Source organism: Macrotis lagotis, chromosome 2 (genome assembly GCF_037893015.1).
Source record: "Macrotis lagotis isolate mMagLag1 chromosome 2, bilby.v1.9.chrom.fasta, whole genome shotgun sequence".
NCBI classification, from domain to species: Eukaryota; Metazoa; Chordata; class Mammalia; order Peramelemorphia; family Peramelidae; genus Macrotis; species Macrotis lagotis.
The window spans coordinates 161,208,369-161,225,221 of NC_133659.1; the positions used below are offsets into that span (position 1 = coordinate 161,208,369).

General features: G+C 36.8%; 1 protein-coding gene across 1 annotated transcript; it reads right to left on the bottom strand.

Annotated features, from left to right (window-relative positions):
- Positions 1–1,903: 1,903 nt before the first annotated feature.
- On the bottom strand, positions 1,904–14,145 carry CD5L (CD5 molecule like). Its single transcript, XM_074223150.1, has 6 exons — positions 14,006–14,145; positions 13,150–13,176; positions 11,697–12,011; positions 8,176–8,502; positions 3,746–4,066; positions 1,904–2,328 (listed from the first exon to the last, which is right to left on the bottom strand). Exons 1-6 carry the CDS (start codon positions 14,031–14,033, stop codon positions 2,321–2,323), a joined length of 1,026 nt encoding a protein of 341 aa, XP_074079251.1. The 5' UTR covers positions 14,034–14,145; the 3' UTR covers positions 1,904–2,320.
- Between the last annotated feature and the right edge of the window lie 2,708 nt (positions 14,146–16,853).

Sequence of the window (16,853 nt, forward strand, 5' to 3'; positions counted from 1 at the left end):
AGAGTTTATTTCTGAGTAAAGGTTAAAGAGTTCTAATCTAGGTGAATTCTGGCCCATTTTTCTACTCAGGTATGGCCAGGTGTAGAATAGATACTTTTGTATAAATTGCTGGAAGCAGAATAATCTGGGTTTGAAGATGAGTTTCTTTGTCCAAGAGTGATAATGATCAAAGTCACATCCCAACACCCAATCCCTCATTAGAATAAAACCCACTTCTCATTATAAAATTTATTGTCTCATTAATTGTTAACCAGTCAGAGCTGATTTCCACCTGTCGGGGCAACTCCCTTTCCAGAGATTTTTAAACATTCAAGCAACCTCCATGATTTGTCTTTGGTTGCAGACAGAAACTATTCACCTTAATGTATTGATTATTTGCTAATTAATCCACTGATTATTAAATCTCGAAACTGTCTTGAAATTTTTGTTCAACAAAGATACACATATTTATGTATATTATCAAGTTTCCTAACATGAAGAATATAAATGGTGACTTTTTGCTTAATCATATAACATTCTGTATATGTAAACACACAGGTATATACCTATACAAATATATAGAGAGCTGTTAATTCTTTTCTAATACTCTACTGCCTGCAGTATTTATAGGACAGAAATCATGTGAATTCCCTTATTCTCTGGAATTTAGGGTTGGTTTGGGGACATAAAGCATTCCTTGCATCTGTCACAAAACCTTCCTATGTGGGACAATAAAGTTTCTTAGATGTCTCTCCGAAAGCCTTAGTCTCCAATTTCAAATGAAATAATATTTATAAAGAACTTTGTAGACCTTAAGTATTACAATAACAAGAGTTATTATCATTATATAATTGAATTACCCTGTGGTATCAGCCCTCTTATCTTTATGATGTGGTCAATAAAGGTTATTTGTAGAATTCACATATGAATGTTGAAATTGATTACATCTAACATCACTTTAATTCAGGTATCCCTAAAGACATTTTCTACTGTTCTACTCTGTACTGGGCCCTATTTTTTCAACTTCTTTCTCAGACAATAGCATCTACCTCTCAAGGATAAAATTGAATAAGTAATGTAAAGTGTTTGTTTTTAATTATTAAAGAATATCAGGGGCAAATGTCAGGGACAACTCCCTGACAGAATAGTTCTTTAATGTTAGTTATTCTTCAAAGGGGAAGAGCTGTCCAAGGGTCAAGTACTCACATTCCCTGGATTCTTTTCTTTTTTATTGTTCCTATTCTAACTCATCTCCCAGGTAGATCCAAATGTCCAACGCTTATTTTCAGAGCAGCTTATATATATATATGTATTACACACACACACACACACACACACACACATATATATATATATATATATATATACATATATATACAAACACATATACATATACACATACATACATACACATATATATCATAGATCATTAACTTTTTTCACATATTGGACCCCCTTTGGAAATTGGGAAAAATCTATGTATTCTTTGGGATGGCTTAAACAAATGAAATAAAATGTATAGGGTTACAAAAGAAACCAATAAAATTGAAATACAGTTTTCAAACTATTATCAAGTAGTTCGTAGAACCCAAGCTAAGAACCCCTGGATTATTAAAGAAGTTCAAAAGATCCATACATATTGAGGGAAGGATCATTTGTTATTACTGCAACACCAACATTTTTCAGAGTGAACGAGCCAGTCTTGGAGCTCAGGAGATGTTCTTGATTCTCCTCCCACTTATGGAAATGTTGCACCACAATCCAGGATTTTACCTTCAGTCCTAGGATCTAAAACCTTAAGAGCCCAGAGGAGGCAAAATAATGTGATGAGATTTAAAACTCTGAAGAGAGCCAAATGCTCTAAAAGTGCCTCAAAAGTAATATTGTCATTTTCTTCTTATAATCAATATGAAAGAGACTAATATCTAGTTTCCCTTGATGCTTTTATTAATTTACATGCTCAGGTCTTGTTCTGACGACTCATCAGAGGAAAGTGCCAATGAAGCAGAACTGAAGGCTCCCAGATGGGTTGAAAAGAGGAATGGAAAGTTAAACAGTTTGTGCCAAGTATTCTATAATGAGAGACTACTAGAAAAGTCAAGAACTTAGTTTCCTAGCAGGTTTGCCCTTCCTCTGACTTTACACATAATGATTTCAGGAAAAAAATGAAAGAGTTGATTTCAGATTCTATGGCCCAGGTTGAAAGATTCCTTGGTAAGAGTGAAGGAGAAGCAGATAAAATCTTCTGGTCCATCAGAAGCCATGGGAGGGATGGAATTCATGAGCCTGGCGGGAGACACTCCTGGAACTAGACTGATTCCAGACTCCAAAATGGGTTGTGCTATTTTTCTGTAAAGAAGACAAGAGAATAAAGGAGGGAGTTTTGAGGACAGGGAAGGAGGGAAAGTCAGTAGGAAGGTACTATTGGGAGGCAGAGGACATGGGTTCAAGTCTCAGGTGACCTATTCTCTCTAGGACTATTTCTCATCTAGAAAATGGAGGGATATGTGTTTTGGGGGAGAGGGAGAATATTTGAATTTTAAGTTTCCTTTTTTTCAAAGTTCCCTTTCAGCTCAATTCAATGAATCTTTATGAACTGATTGCTGGTTGTCAAAAGAGGATTTGGTCATGGTTCAGGAAAGAGGGGATCATCTCTGAAGTAATCACTCACTATTCTCATTCTATCCATGCTTAAAAGCAGATAGTACAGAAACTGTAGGTTCCACTTGCTTGTCTCCTGATATGATTATAAAATATGGTTAATTTTTACCACCTATATAACTAGGACAATTCACTTATACTTTCTGATCCTCAATTGTCTCATTTGCAAAATGAAAATAATAAAACCATCACTACTCATTTCATAGGAAAGAATTTGTAGAGCTTTAAAGGACTATAGATATAGAAATTATTATTGGTATCAGAGCAATATTACTTCCAGTTCCTAGAATCAGGTATATTATTCAGAGGTTCTGAGCACAAGCCAGTCCTCTGATCTGATCTTCAGAATAAGGAATATCATGGAGCATGGATGGTTTTTGATTGTCTTCTCCCCATCCATGTACTTTTTAATCCCTATACTCACAATTTTATTCCTACTGTAGAACAGAGCCTCTGAAGAGGCAGAGGATTGGTATTACAGTAAGTTCTCACACAGGGCCTTTCTTCAAATTATACAATAGTCATTGGAGTCTTTTGGGGATTGTGGCTAAAGGGTTCCCACTTCATTGTCCTGGGAAGTTACATTCTACAAAAATGGGAGATAGGTTTTTCCCTAAAATAGTGCAAAAACTTTCTGTAGTTGTAACGTGTAGAACTCCAGGGAGCGGGGTAGAATTGTGGCCCTTTCTCATGATCCTGTTAGGGATTTATTAGGAAGAAAGAGCAAAGACCATCAGAAAAATGATATTATATAAGATGAGAGGTAGATTTGAATTCTAGTCTTGCTCTGTAGCCATGGGACTTTATGTTAATCATTTCTTTTCCGCTGTGCCTCAGTTTCTCCTTTTATAAAAAGAAGGGGATGCACTAGATAACTTGTATTTATTTTGTGACTGTTATTCCCTCCCTTTCTCCAACCCTAAACATTAATAAGGTGCAATAACTTGTCTGATAACAAAAAGATGATATGTTCATGGAGTTGAGCATTCTGGGGGCAAGGAGGTAGGTCAAACTGAGCTTAAGAGGGTGGTACTGCCTTCTGCTGTTAGTTGGAATCAACCCACCCCTTATCCCACCCTAGACTTCCCTTTGTCCTCAGGCATACCAAGACAGACCACAGATACATCTTCCTTGTGGGTGCAGTCATGGTAGCCCCAGAAGCGGTGTCGACATTGTTCCAAGGATGTCTCCTTCCCCTTGCAGTGGACATCATCCAACCAGATGAGGCCTTTCCCATGGCCAAAATTCTTCTTGGCTCTGAGTTTCTTGGAAATGGCCTTACCACAGTTCAACTCCTGGCAAACCACTTGATCCTCCTTTTCCCCCCAGCCATCATTGCAAACAGAGCCCCAGGAGCCTTTATGGAGCACTTCCAGGCGACCTGAACAACTGCTTTCTCCATTCACCAACCTCAAGGCAAAGCGTTCTGGGGGAGACAAGAGAGTTGAACAAGTAGCAGATGTTATAAATTTAAAGCTCTGGAGACATATTTATGCCCATTTTTCTTACTTATCCCTACTAGATTCTCCTTTTCCTTAATAACATAAGGTTTCAATAACAATAGAAATTACAATTGAAAGAGACCTCAGAGATCATCCAGGTCATAAGACTATTTGTGGGCAAATTTATATTCATTACCTTATTTGATCCTTATAGTCCTGTGAAGTAGCCACAAGTCAGAGATAGGATTAATAGATGAAAGAGTGTTAGAAATCATCTCATTTTAAACTCCTCCTTGTTATAGATGAGGAAATGGAGACCCAGAAAGTCGAATTTTTGTACCCCAAACAACACATGTAGTAACAGAATGAAGATTCAAAATCTGGTCCTCTGTTGCCAAACATGGAGCTCTTTCCTCTTCAAGACCCATAATCTTTCAAATAATAATCAGGACAGCTATTCTTATTACCCTTTACAAAGGTTCATAGAGAAAAATAAGATTATACTATCGCGTGTAAAAGATAGACTATTTCTTGCTATTTATATGATCATGTGTAAGTAACAATGCCTCTGGGGGTAATAATGTAAGAAGACCTCTTAGGGAACCTAGGTAACAGTGAATAGGGCACTGAGTCCAGAATCAAGAAGAATCCAATTTCAGCTGTGACCTCTTAGTTGCACGTAAATCATTAATCTGTCTGTCTCAGTTTCCCCATTTGAAAAATGAGGATAATACTAGAACCTACCTCCCAGATTATGAGAAAGGATCAAATGAGATATTTCTAAAGTTCCTAGCACAATGTATGGCATATAAAAGGTGCTTAATAATTATTTCTTCCTCTTTTCTTTCTTTCTCCATTCACCAACCTCAAGGCAAAGCGTTCTGGGGGAGACAAGAGAGTTGAACAAGTAGCAGATGTTACAAATTTAAAGCTCTGGAGACATATTTATGCCCATTTTTCTTACTTATCCCTACTAGATTCTCCTTTTCCTTAATAACATAAGGTTTCAATAACAATAGAAATTACAATTGAAAGAGACCTCAGAGATCATCCAGGTCATAAGACTATTTGTAAGTGTTTGAAACTGGGCTCAATTTACTATCTACAGCTAACTGGTTGTTGTGAGGATCAGAGCTATAAAACACTTGGTAATGAGTAGATAGATGCTTTAATAAAATTCCCTTCCTTCTTTCTAGGCCTCACTTTCCTAATTAATTAAAACGAAAAGATGATCGAGAATCAGTTTTTCAAAGTGGGTATCAGAGACCTCCCTCTCACCCTGATCAGAGGGTCTATGATATTAAAACTATTCTCATAATAATACCAAGATGATTTAATTATTATTGTGATGAATATCAATGGAAATAAAACATATAAAACTCTTAAGGGAGGGGAGTGTCCTTCATAATTTTCAAAAATGGAAAGGTGTCTTGAGACCAAACAGACTGAGAATCACTGGTATAGATTGCCTTTTGCACACCAAATTTAATGAAATCCATATGAAGTGGTTAGCTGGAGAATGCTGACATCTTACATTAGAGGAAACTTAAGCCCAGGGAAATATAGTAGTTTGCCCAAGGTCATAAATAATAAATGAAAGAGAGCCAGCCATCCAACCAAGTTGTTCTGGATCCCTGTGAAAAATTTGTTTTTTATTCTTGCAGCACTAGTCTTCCTCTCACTCTCTTAGTCCTTACAAACCGAAACTTCACCTACTCCTGTGATACCATTTCAATTCAATTTAATTCAAGGCTCTAGGAAGATCTTCAAATAATAGTCACCGAGTACTCAACTGGTGAATTATTTTCTAATAACACATATAATATTCTCAGAGTTCAAAAGGATGGGGCTGGTGAGGATTTGAAAAATTCACTTCTCCCTGATTGAATTCTTGGCATTGTTTTCTATTCTCTCTCCACTGGATTTCTTTCCATCTCCCACTTTCACCCTAAACTCCCCTCTCCCATCCTATTCCTACACACTCCAATTGGATATCTAAAAAATTTCTGTCTTAGAAGTTTTCCTATGATGAATCACTTAATGGAAAAGCTGAATTAGTCTGAAATAATTTGTTGTTTTTGGTGGTGGTGGTGGTATTCAGTAGTATCTGACTCTTTAGGATTCCATTTGGGGTTTTTTTTTTGGCAAAGATACTGGAATGGTTTGCCATTTTCCCAGTTCCTTTTATAGATAAAGAAATGGAGACAAACAGGATCAAGTGACTTGTCCAGGATCACATAGTGCATATCTTAATACAGATGTGAGTTTATGAAAAAAAAATTGTCCTGATTCTAAACCTAGGGCTCTATCCACTGCACATATAGCTGGCCCTAAATTCTGTTTTACAAAAGTTTATATGAAAAAGTCTCATTATAAAACCCCTAACTAGATAAGCAATACAACATATCTAGGGGTTAAATGATGTACTCCAAGGTGATACATAGTAATGTAAAGCAGGACACCTGCCTACTTGAATTTAGGGAGGTTTTGGAAGAAGAAAGGATAGTAGACTTCAAGTATTTTAAAGGCTTTCATGTGAAAGAAGAATTAGACCTTTTTTTTGCTTTGTCCCCATGGAAAACACTTGTGATAAGTAAAAGTTGTGAATAGGCAATTTTAAGTTTAATAAAAGGAAAAATTTCCTAATAATTAGAGCTGTCCCAAAGCATAATGGGCTGCCTGGGGAGGAAATGAATTTCCACTCAAGGAAGGTCTTCAAGTAGAGATTGGCTTGCTGTATATCTTGTATGTTGTTGAAATGTGAAGTTGACAGGATGGGTACCAAGAACTCTTTAAACAATAGATTTCAGTGATCCTGTGACCTAGCCTCTTCAATTCACCATCTTTCTCTATTCTTTGTATTTACCATTCTTCAACTCACATGTTCTAGAAAGTCATCTCTAATTTACCTGTAACCAGGTCTTGATTATAGCAAATAATAACTTTTGTGAAACAGTCACATGTATCTATATTCATGCTATTTGAAGTATAATTATGTAAAAATTATGTACTTGATTCTATCCCAGTGGAGATATACTATGGCTATTTCTGAAATGCAATTACTTTGGAGAATTCATTATTTTTACTAATTGGGGTCAGTTTGTAGCTAATAATGATGTTCCTTCCTCAGACTTCACATGGCACTTTATACCTCACTTTGGTGATTATTATTCATTATGTTTTATTTTAGGTACTAGCAGTATGTGTCATATTTCTCCAAATTGATTGTGATATCATAATCCATGTCTGATTCCCCCATGCCAAGAATAAAGCTTTGAAGACAGTAAACTTTAATAATAAAGTTCATCACATTGAGCTAAAATTTATAATCTTTCTTGACACAAGTATTATCTATGGCTAAAAAAAATCATTGCCTCCCTGAATATATGTAATAAATAACTAGCATTTATACAGTGTTTTAAGTTTTGTGACATTCATAACTTTGTGAAGTAATGATAACAACATATTAGCTGGTATTTTATGGTGCTTTAAGGCCTGCTCTAGAGGCATGGGAACCATTTTAAAAAATGTAATGAAGACCTCAGGGATAAGTGACTCTATTCAGTGTTCATCTAAGACTTTTTTGTATCATTGACCCATTTGGTATCCTGGCGAAAACTAGGGGCCTTTTCTCAGAATAATGTTTTTAAATGTATAAACTAAAATCTATAGAAATACAAAATATGATATTAAAATACAATTATCAAAACAATAAACAAATAAATATAAACAAGGTTTACAGATCTCATATTAGGAACTCTGAACTTGAAGAAAAGGTTCTCTAATTACTTACAATTTTTTCTTAAAGAGACTGAAGAACTTTCTGACTGAGAGAAATTGGTCTTATAAACAATTTGTCTACTAAAATAGATAAGGCCCAAATAGATCATTCAGAGTTGACCACTTGTAAATATATAACATGTTTGGATTTCCATCCTATTCAGAAGTTACCATTAGTTGACCACCACTACCCCCTTCCTAATATGGGCCAATGTTCCATTCCAGATAAAGAAAATCAAGCGTCCATCCTCTTAAGGTTCTCGATACATATTAGATTAATTGAATTAAACAGAAGTAAAATCCCAAGCATTACCTTCACAATAGACCCAGGTATCATCCTTATGGGAACAATTGTTCTTCTCCATTGGTGTAACTGAACAGTCCTTCAGGGATAATTCTGACCCTTGGCATTCTACTTGACCTGGCCAGATGCCCCCAGTGCCCTGTTCATCCTTGCTACAAGAACCCTTGGTCAAAATGGGTCTTCCACAGCCTATCTCCTGACACAGCACCTTGGCATGTTGGAGGGTCCAGCCTGCATTGCACACACTAGCCCACTTTTCAGAATATTTCACTTCTACTCGTCCAATGCAGCGACTAGGGCCAGCAACCAGTTGGTAATCTTCAAAATCCAGAGATTCTTAAAAAAAAATAAGACAGTGAAAAGAACCTAAGATGCTATGTCTACAAACTAAGATGTAAGGTCTACAATCTTGGGTTTACTTTTTAGCAACAATTTAGATATTTGTTTTGATTTTTCACAGCATTTTTACAACTATTATTTTATTGGCTTCCCTCGACAGTCCTGTAAGGTAAGTGTAGATAATATTATTTTGAAGATTGGAAAAAAAAAGACAAGCGTTGTCAGTTCCTGGACATTGATGACCCTCTAAGGATATAAAAGCAATAAATTTAAATATTAAAGATAAAATTGGTAGTCACCCACCTACATCATTGCATGAAGAACTAGAAGTGATTATAGTGTTCCTTTAGTCTAGTTCTTTCACTTTATAAAAGGAATAATTAAGGGCAAGAGACTTGCAAGTGAATGATATATGGTCACAAAGATCATAGTATCATAGACTGAATGGGTCCTTGGAGATCTGGTTCAATCCCATCACTTTATGAGGATTCCTAACTAGGAATTTTTAAGTTATTGGTCCAAGATCACATAAAGTGCAAATAGTGGACACAGAATTTAAACCCAAGACCTCTAGTTCCAAAAACATTCTTCTCACTACACTTTAGTAAAAAGGTTGTATTTTTTTCCCACTCTACTAGACTTACCTTTCAATTTTCCACAAGATACTCACTTATAGAGGCCTCATTTGTATGAAATTCACCTCTATCTGACCAGGTAGTACTAACCTGTATTTTCTTCTTATTTTCACGCTCTGTTGACTTAGTATTCAGCACACATGCTTATTTTTTTATCTCCTGATTTCTTTCTCCATTTTCAACCGATTACCCTATGGCTTGGGTTTGAGGGTCTGCAATTCTCATATTCTGCATGGATTTCCTTAGCTTGATGCTGCTTTATATGAGAAAGAGGCATCAGGGGCTGCTGCAAGCCAAGTCACAGTCATCTTCTGCCACCCCTTAAAATTCAGAGATAATCTAATCTATTCTTCTCACTTAAGAAATGAAACCTAGAGAGTAGAAATGATTTGTCCAAAATCTCATAGCTAGTAAGTAAAGCCTTGGAATTGGTTGGACTTAAAAATGCCTAAAATGTAAATTTCTTTTACATGATAGCACATGTACAGCCTATATAAAATTGCTTGATGAAGTTTGTCCTTCATTCTTGAAGAAGACAGGGGAGGTGAAGCCATGGCAAGCACATGAATTGGCTGTGAGTGATGGGTGCTGTGCTAAGTCACCAGCCTCTCTTTCTCTTCCAGAGCATCTGGGTCCAGTAGCCAGATATAAATCAAGATGACTAAAGATGGCCCTGGATGTGAGGCAATCAGGACTAAGTGACTTGCTTAAGGACACACAGATAGCAAGTGGCACTTGTCTGAGGTTGGAATTCAAACTCCTGTCTACTTGACTCCAAAGCCAGTGCTCTATCCACTCCATCACCTAGCTGCTCAATCAAATTACTTACCATCTCAGGAAAGGTAATGGGATGAAGAGAATATGGAATTCAACATTGAAAAAACTAACAATAAAATTGTTTTTACATGTAATTGAGAAAAAATAAAACATTTTTTAAAAAAGGAACTGGCTGGACTTGAGTACAGGTCTTTCAGGTAGGACTCTATACTTGATTTGTTTAAAGCAATGTAATATGGTTCTGGAGAAGAAAGAACAGATCAAAGCACAAAAGTCTTGATATTCATGAAACTTATATTTAATAATTTTCCTTGAGGAAATATAGACACACACATATGCATATAATGGTTGTCCTTCATTCTTGAAGAAGACCATGACATCAGGGAGGTGATGCCATGACAAGCATATAAATTGTATTTGAGTGAGGAGAGTGCTTTGCTAAGTTACCAGTCTCATTTACTCCTCCAGAGTCATTTGGGTTCAGTGGCCAGGTAAGGATGACTGGAGATGACTCTGGATGCGAGGCAATCAGGATTAAATGATTTGCCCAAGTTCACACAATCAGCAAATGTCTGAGGTCAGATTTGAACTCTCCTCCTCCTGACTCCAAGACCAGTGCTTTAGCCACTGCACCATTTAGCTGCCCCAATATGTGTATATAGTGAGTAATTATGGATTACATCAAATGGTTTAATTGATGAAAACTCTCTCTAGGATGTGGGTATTGAATAGCATTATTTTGAGTCAGGGATCAGGTAAGTAGTACAATGGATAGAGTGCCTGGCTTGGACTCAGGAAGACTCATCTTCCTGTGTTCAAATATGACCTCAAACAGCTACCAGTTATGTGACCCTGAACAAGTCACTTAATCCTGTTTGCTTCCATTTCTTCCTCTGTAAAATTAGCTGGGGAATAAAATGACAAAGTACTCTAGTATTTTTTTACAAGAAAACTCCCCAAAATAGGATCACAAAGAGAGAGACATGATTGAAATCTTTGCACAAGAGCAAAAATGGATTTGAGAGAGTCATAGGTTGGGTTATGAGACTAGGAAGTATGGGGAAAATGAATTGAGTTAAAGTTCAGCAGATGAGGGGTGGCTAGGTGGCACAGTGGATAAAGCACTGACCCTGGAGTCAGGAGTACTTGGGTTCAAATCCAGTCTCAGACACTTAATAATTACCTAGCTGTGTGGCCTTGGGCAAGCCACTTAACCCCATTTGCCTTGCAAAAACCTAAAAAAAAGTTCAGCAGGTAATTCTTCCTTGGCGTATTTGGATGCTAGGATGGAGATTTGGAAGGCAACTCAGGTATTATCACAACCCAATCATTTTTTTTCCAACAAGAAAAATAGTCTCCAAAGTCTCTAAAGGTTTTGCCCAATGTCATATGTGTATGTTGGTCAGAATAGAAAATGGATAATAAAAATATAAGTATATATTGAAGGTCTGAAACCTGGACAGACAACATGTTTTGGAAAAAAAATGGATTTGGAGTTTAAGAGACTTACTTTCATATTGCATGTATGATACACATCAGTTGTGTACCCTGGGGAAGTCTCTTACTCTCTCTGTAAACTCTTACTCTCAGCTGCATACTGAAGATAATAATAACTTGTACAACCTTATAGAATTGACCTGAGAAAAACACTTTCCAAACATTAAAAGCACACTTATCATTATAACAACAGCAGCAGCAACATTAAAAATTATCACTATTATTATATACTTATTAAGTCCAAGGTCATTTCAAGCCTTCAATTGATCCTTAATAACTTACCTTCACAGATTGCCCCTGCATCTTCATTATGGTCTTCACAATCGACAGTATCTTCTTCACATTCTGCCAATGTCCTTTCTCTCCCTTGACATTTCAGGTTCCAGATGGGTTGGGCTTCCTGGGCTTTTGGTAAAAAGAGTTTGCCAGCCCGTACTTCCATAACTGGTCCACATTGCAGCTCCTGGCACACCATATCTGCTGTTTCTCTCTTCCAGTGGTCATCACATACAGTGCCCCATTTCTCATTCTTCCACAATTCCACCCGGCCTTTACAACGGCTGTTGCCTCCTACTAGGCGCAAACCATGAGGGAGTTCTACAAATGACCAGATCAGTGGAAGGGAATGAGAAATCTCAAAAATGATCCTATAGGGCAAATTTGGGGAGGTACTCAACCAGAATTATAGTTAGGAATTTTTACATCTGTGTCAAGTGGACAAGCAATTAGCACAAATTATCCCTTCATTTGAGGAGGAAATACAAAACCATTCTTCATGGGGAAGGGGAAAAAAACTCAGGACACAGCAAAGACATTGCTTGGGAGTCTTTCCATCCCTGAGGAAACAGACCTTTGGGTAGTTTCTTCTTTAAACTAGGTGCTAAGGTCAGTTATATTTTCACAATTGGCATCCAAATCAACTCATTACTTTTGGAGTGGAATTTTAAGCCTCATAGCAATTAGATATATGTCAACCCATTCCTTCACAATTGTTACATTAGTGATAAAAGGGACTTTAGGGATCACTTAGAGTCACAGTTTCAGAGTTAACAAAGAAAGAAACTGAAACTCAAAACAAAACGTCACAGTCACAAAGGACAACTTATCTATCTTGGGCAGTCTATGGAGCAACAAACAGATACATTAACAAACTTTTAGAACTAGGGAACATTTTGGAAACCACCTTGTTCAACACTTTCATTGTAGAGGGGAGTGAACAAAGGAATGGAATTAGCATTAGATCAAGATGTCCCAATTCCTAGTTATTGAGAAATCACATACTTCCATCTTCTTATTTTACTGAAATGGAAACATACTTAGAGGGGAGAAGGAAGTAACTTGACAAATATTATCTTGTAGGCTAGTAGAAGAGCATCATTTGAGGGCTAAAATGTGTCAATAATAAGTAATGAATGTTTAAGGATTCATAACCTAACCTGCATCTACAATTTCTCTAGAAAATTCTGAACTCAAGCAGACTATTCATCATTTTGTGGTGGAAGAATCCTGGGTACAAGCAAAGGGGAAGAACTGTGTTTTGTGAAACGAGAATTAGGAGAAACAACTCTCTCCTTCCCCTATTCTTGGGGGTGAAAATGTAAAGTTATTGGGCAGATTCTCCTCACTGAAAATTGTACTTGGACTATGAAACCTTAAGTGTCTCTCCAGAGCTCAAGAAACTTTCAAATTTCTTCTCTGTTAGATGGGGAATCCAAAGCTAAATAAAAGCTCTTACCTGAAAAGCCAAATCCAATGCCTATGGCTGGGGAAGAAAGGAGGGAAAATGATTAGTCATTCAAGAAGCATTCATAAACTCTATCATAAACCCACAATAATATATGTACACTGAGGAGATTCAGAATCTCAAGAGTGGAGCCCTCCCTTTCAGGCATTTTAGGGAGGTAAGGTGTATACATAAAAATGCATAATATCTGATTTAAATGAGTGATACTAGATGAGTTATTCTATGACTCTTCAGAGGAGGGGATGATACTTGGTCCCCGCAGTGCTTAGGGAAAATTTTATGGAAGAAATGGGTCTATTTGATAACTTGAAGGATTTAGTTAGACCAAGAGAAATGAGGTGAGAAAGGGAATTTCAGAAAGCAAAAACAGCCTGGACAAACTGATGAAAAAGGAAATTAGATAAGATGGCATAAAGAAGATGCACACTTTTTTATTTCCTTGCTCTACTTTATCCACCTGTGTCTCAGTCAGTCACTCAATATATATTTATTAGGGGTCTGTTCTGGCTAGGAATTGCGATAATTGCTTCAGACCATATCTTTGTACTATGAATAGAGAATAGCATGGGTGAATTCCTTTAGGATAAAAAATAAAATAGCAAAAACCCAAGTTGGCCAAAACTCTCTCTGGTGGTCATATTGCATATTTATATTTTAATCTGGGTTAGGAAGTTAAAAAAGAAAAAAAATCAAGCACATAGAACTAAGAGGAGAGAAATTTGGAGCTTTCTAATTGAACAATCTCCCTTTTGTACAATGTAGCCAAGAACGAACTCTATTTTACCCTCTCGCAGGTAGTGAGAACTGAGTAACCTAAAGCAGGAAGAAACAATCTAAGAATACTTACCAAATATCAAGAAGAAGAGTAGAACCATGATTTGAGTGTTGAGTGCTGAGTATGACCTAGGGTCACAATAATGGCTGAAGGAGACCTAGAAGCAAGAAGCTTGTGGTCAGCTTTGGCTGAGAGTTGGCACCCTGGGCTGAAATATATCAGATGATCAGGGGTCAATGGGAGGAGCTGCATAGACCTGAAGTTTGCTGAGTCCAGCATATACCAGGAGGAAGGAAAATGATGGAATTTGGTACAAAGAATATGAAAGAGAACAGTTTGCCACTTGGACTTCTTTCCATTAATCTTTCCTAGTTAGGTGGTTCCCCTGAAAAGTACAGTATTGCAATACTTCACATGATCTCTGCTCTGCCCCAGGAGGTTATTCCCATCAAGGATACAGATCCAGTCCATCAATGCTCATGTATCATGCATGATCATTAGCCATTCCCAATCATCAATTTAGCACAAAGATCTCTCAATATGCTTTTGATGTATCAAAAACACTAATAAGAGAACACAGCTTCTCCCTAAATCATCTCTACCTTCCTCTTACTATATAATATGTCCATCTTTTTCACTCAGATATCTCTTCAATGACATTGTTTAGAGAATTTCTTCCACCTAATTCCTTGTTTGTAATGAGTTACCTACTACCTATTCACATCACACCAATCCAATAATTTTTGGATAAAGCTCAACTTTAATTTTTCAGATTATACACAATGATATTAAAAAATGGGGCTTTGTTTCAGGTGAAATTTAGGACCAATGAAACTTTTTTGCATTTTTCTAAGAGCAATCAACCTGTTCTCTTCTTATTAAATTCCAGGTTCAACTCATTGTCCCTTGGCAGTGTCATCCAAGAGAAAAATACAGATTGATAATCTTTCAGCATTATCCACACAACTAAATAAAATCATTTGGTCAAAAGTTACCTTTGCCCTTTTTGTTTGTTTTCCTGCATGGATAGCTAGGTTGAACTTTTTGCCATGTTTATGGATCTCATCTAGGATGATTTGTCAGTTTCTGGGCTTTGATGTAACCAGCACAATATCATCTGTGAAGAGGAACATTTACATGTTTCCCCACTTCTTCCCTGCTTCAACCACAGACTTTTCACTGGATTGCCTCCATGAAAATGGCAAATATCTTTGGCAAGTCTATTTCATGTCTAATTTTATATTTCTATTTCATACCTTACTTTCTATGAATGAATTAAAGGTCTGTTGAACAAGTTTATTTATTTTGTTTTGTCCTTTAAGGGCCTATAGAATTTTAATATATTAATGGAGACACTTTGTTGGATTGGAAACTGTTTTTTATTTTTTTTTAAGTTTAAAGCAATGGGATTAAGTGATTTACCAAAGGTCACACAGCTAGGCAATTATTAAATGTCTGAGGTCAAATGTGAACTCATGTCCTCCTGACTCCAGGGCCTCTGCTCTATCTACTTCACCACCTAGCTGCCCAGAACTGGAAACTTTAAGTAACATTTAACTGAGCAGAAGTTAAATAACGTGCCCAGATCATTTAACTCAAATAGCAAGTGTATACAATTCACATCCACCAGACTCCAAACCCATTGTTCTACCCACTGCATCACCTGTCTCTATTAAGAGTGACCTCAATGCTTGTCCTGATTATTCCCATAAAGTGCTTATATAGATTGGAAAGAAAGCATATGGATTGGTAGCTATTAATGTTCACTTGGACACCTTTTTTTATTAATAAAGTCTGAAAGTTTTTCCTTCCATAATACTATGTCTTTTCCTCTTTCAAATATCTTGAGAATTGATCTCGCAGTACCTTACAATGTATGTAATCTCCAACTAAGACCTTTTCTGCAAATATTTCTTCTCATCTAGTTGATTTTCCTATTTAGCTATTTTCCCTTCCTTTAATATAGAGATTTTCAACCCAGAGTCCACTAAGAAGTCTGTAAATAGATTTTAGAGGATCTGGGAACTTAGATGGGGGCTGAGTGAGAGAAATTACATCTTTATTTCCTTTAAAACCTTTGACTTTCAGAAAGGATTCTGGGAAGATAACAGAGGTCAGAAAACGTTCAGCTTTCTAAATTTTCCCACCAAAAAAAAGACAGAACATTGCTTCAGGAGTAAATGTGGGATAAAGCAGTTGTCATCCTAAATCAAATTAAGGAGACTTCAGGAAAGACCAGACCTCCTGGAGTGAGAGGTTTTGCCTGAGGAAAGTGCAAATATCTAAAACCAGCTCTGCAGAATCAGCATTCAACAAGCCCTGGAGGCAATTGGATTGAGGGACAACTTCAACCTTAGAATCTTTAAAGTCCCTGACAGAGCAGTGAAGGATCTTCCACTGTAGAGGAAAGCTTAACACAACTGTGCTGACCAGATCCGTAGGGGAGAAGGAGCCAACACATACCTGGTGAGTGCAGGAGCAAAGTTGAATGTGGGAACTTTCAGGAAAGTAGAGTTCCTGATTTCAATTCCAGGGCAGAGAAGACAATTGTAATTTGTATCTACCGAGGAAGGACAGCAGTGAACAAGATTATTTGCCAGACAGTGTAACTGGGGGCCCTAGCCATGGTTTGGGAGTGAAGAGAAAAGTCCAAAGTTGAAACCAAAGACAGACCTCAGAAAATAACACTAAGAAGGACTTGAAGCTTGAGGAATCATTGCCATTCCGTTTGGACTATATAACTTGACATTAATAGCTTCTAAAACCAAAATAAAAAAATAAATAAAAATGAATAAGCAAAGGAGAAAGAACCTAATTATAAATAGTTACTATGGGATAGAGAAGATCTTGGTTCATATTCAGTGGAAGATAATGGAGCTAAAAAAATCCTCTCCTTTTTCCATGAGAAAGAATGGTCCCA

Excerpts from the sequence above, each read along its gene's own strand:
- CD5L (XM_074223150.1), bottom strand. The coding sequence starts at position 14,033 with ATGGTTCTACTCTTCTTCTTGATATTTG. Across the intron at positions 13,177-14,005 it reads ACTCTTCTTCTTGATATTTG|CCATAGGCATTGGATTTGGC; the intron begins GTAAGTATTCTT and ends TTTCTTCCCCAG. Across the intron at positions 8,503-11,696 it reads TGCAGGGGCAATCTGTGAAG|AATCTCTGGATTTTGAAGAT; the intron begins GTAAGTTATTAA and ends TTTTTTTTTAAG.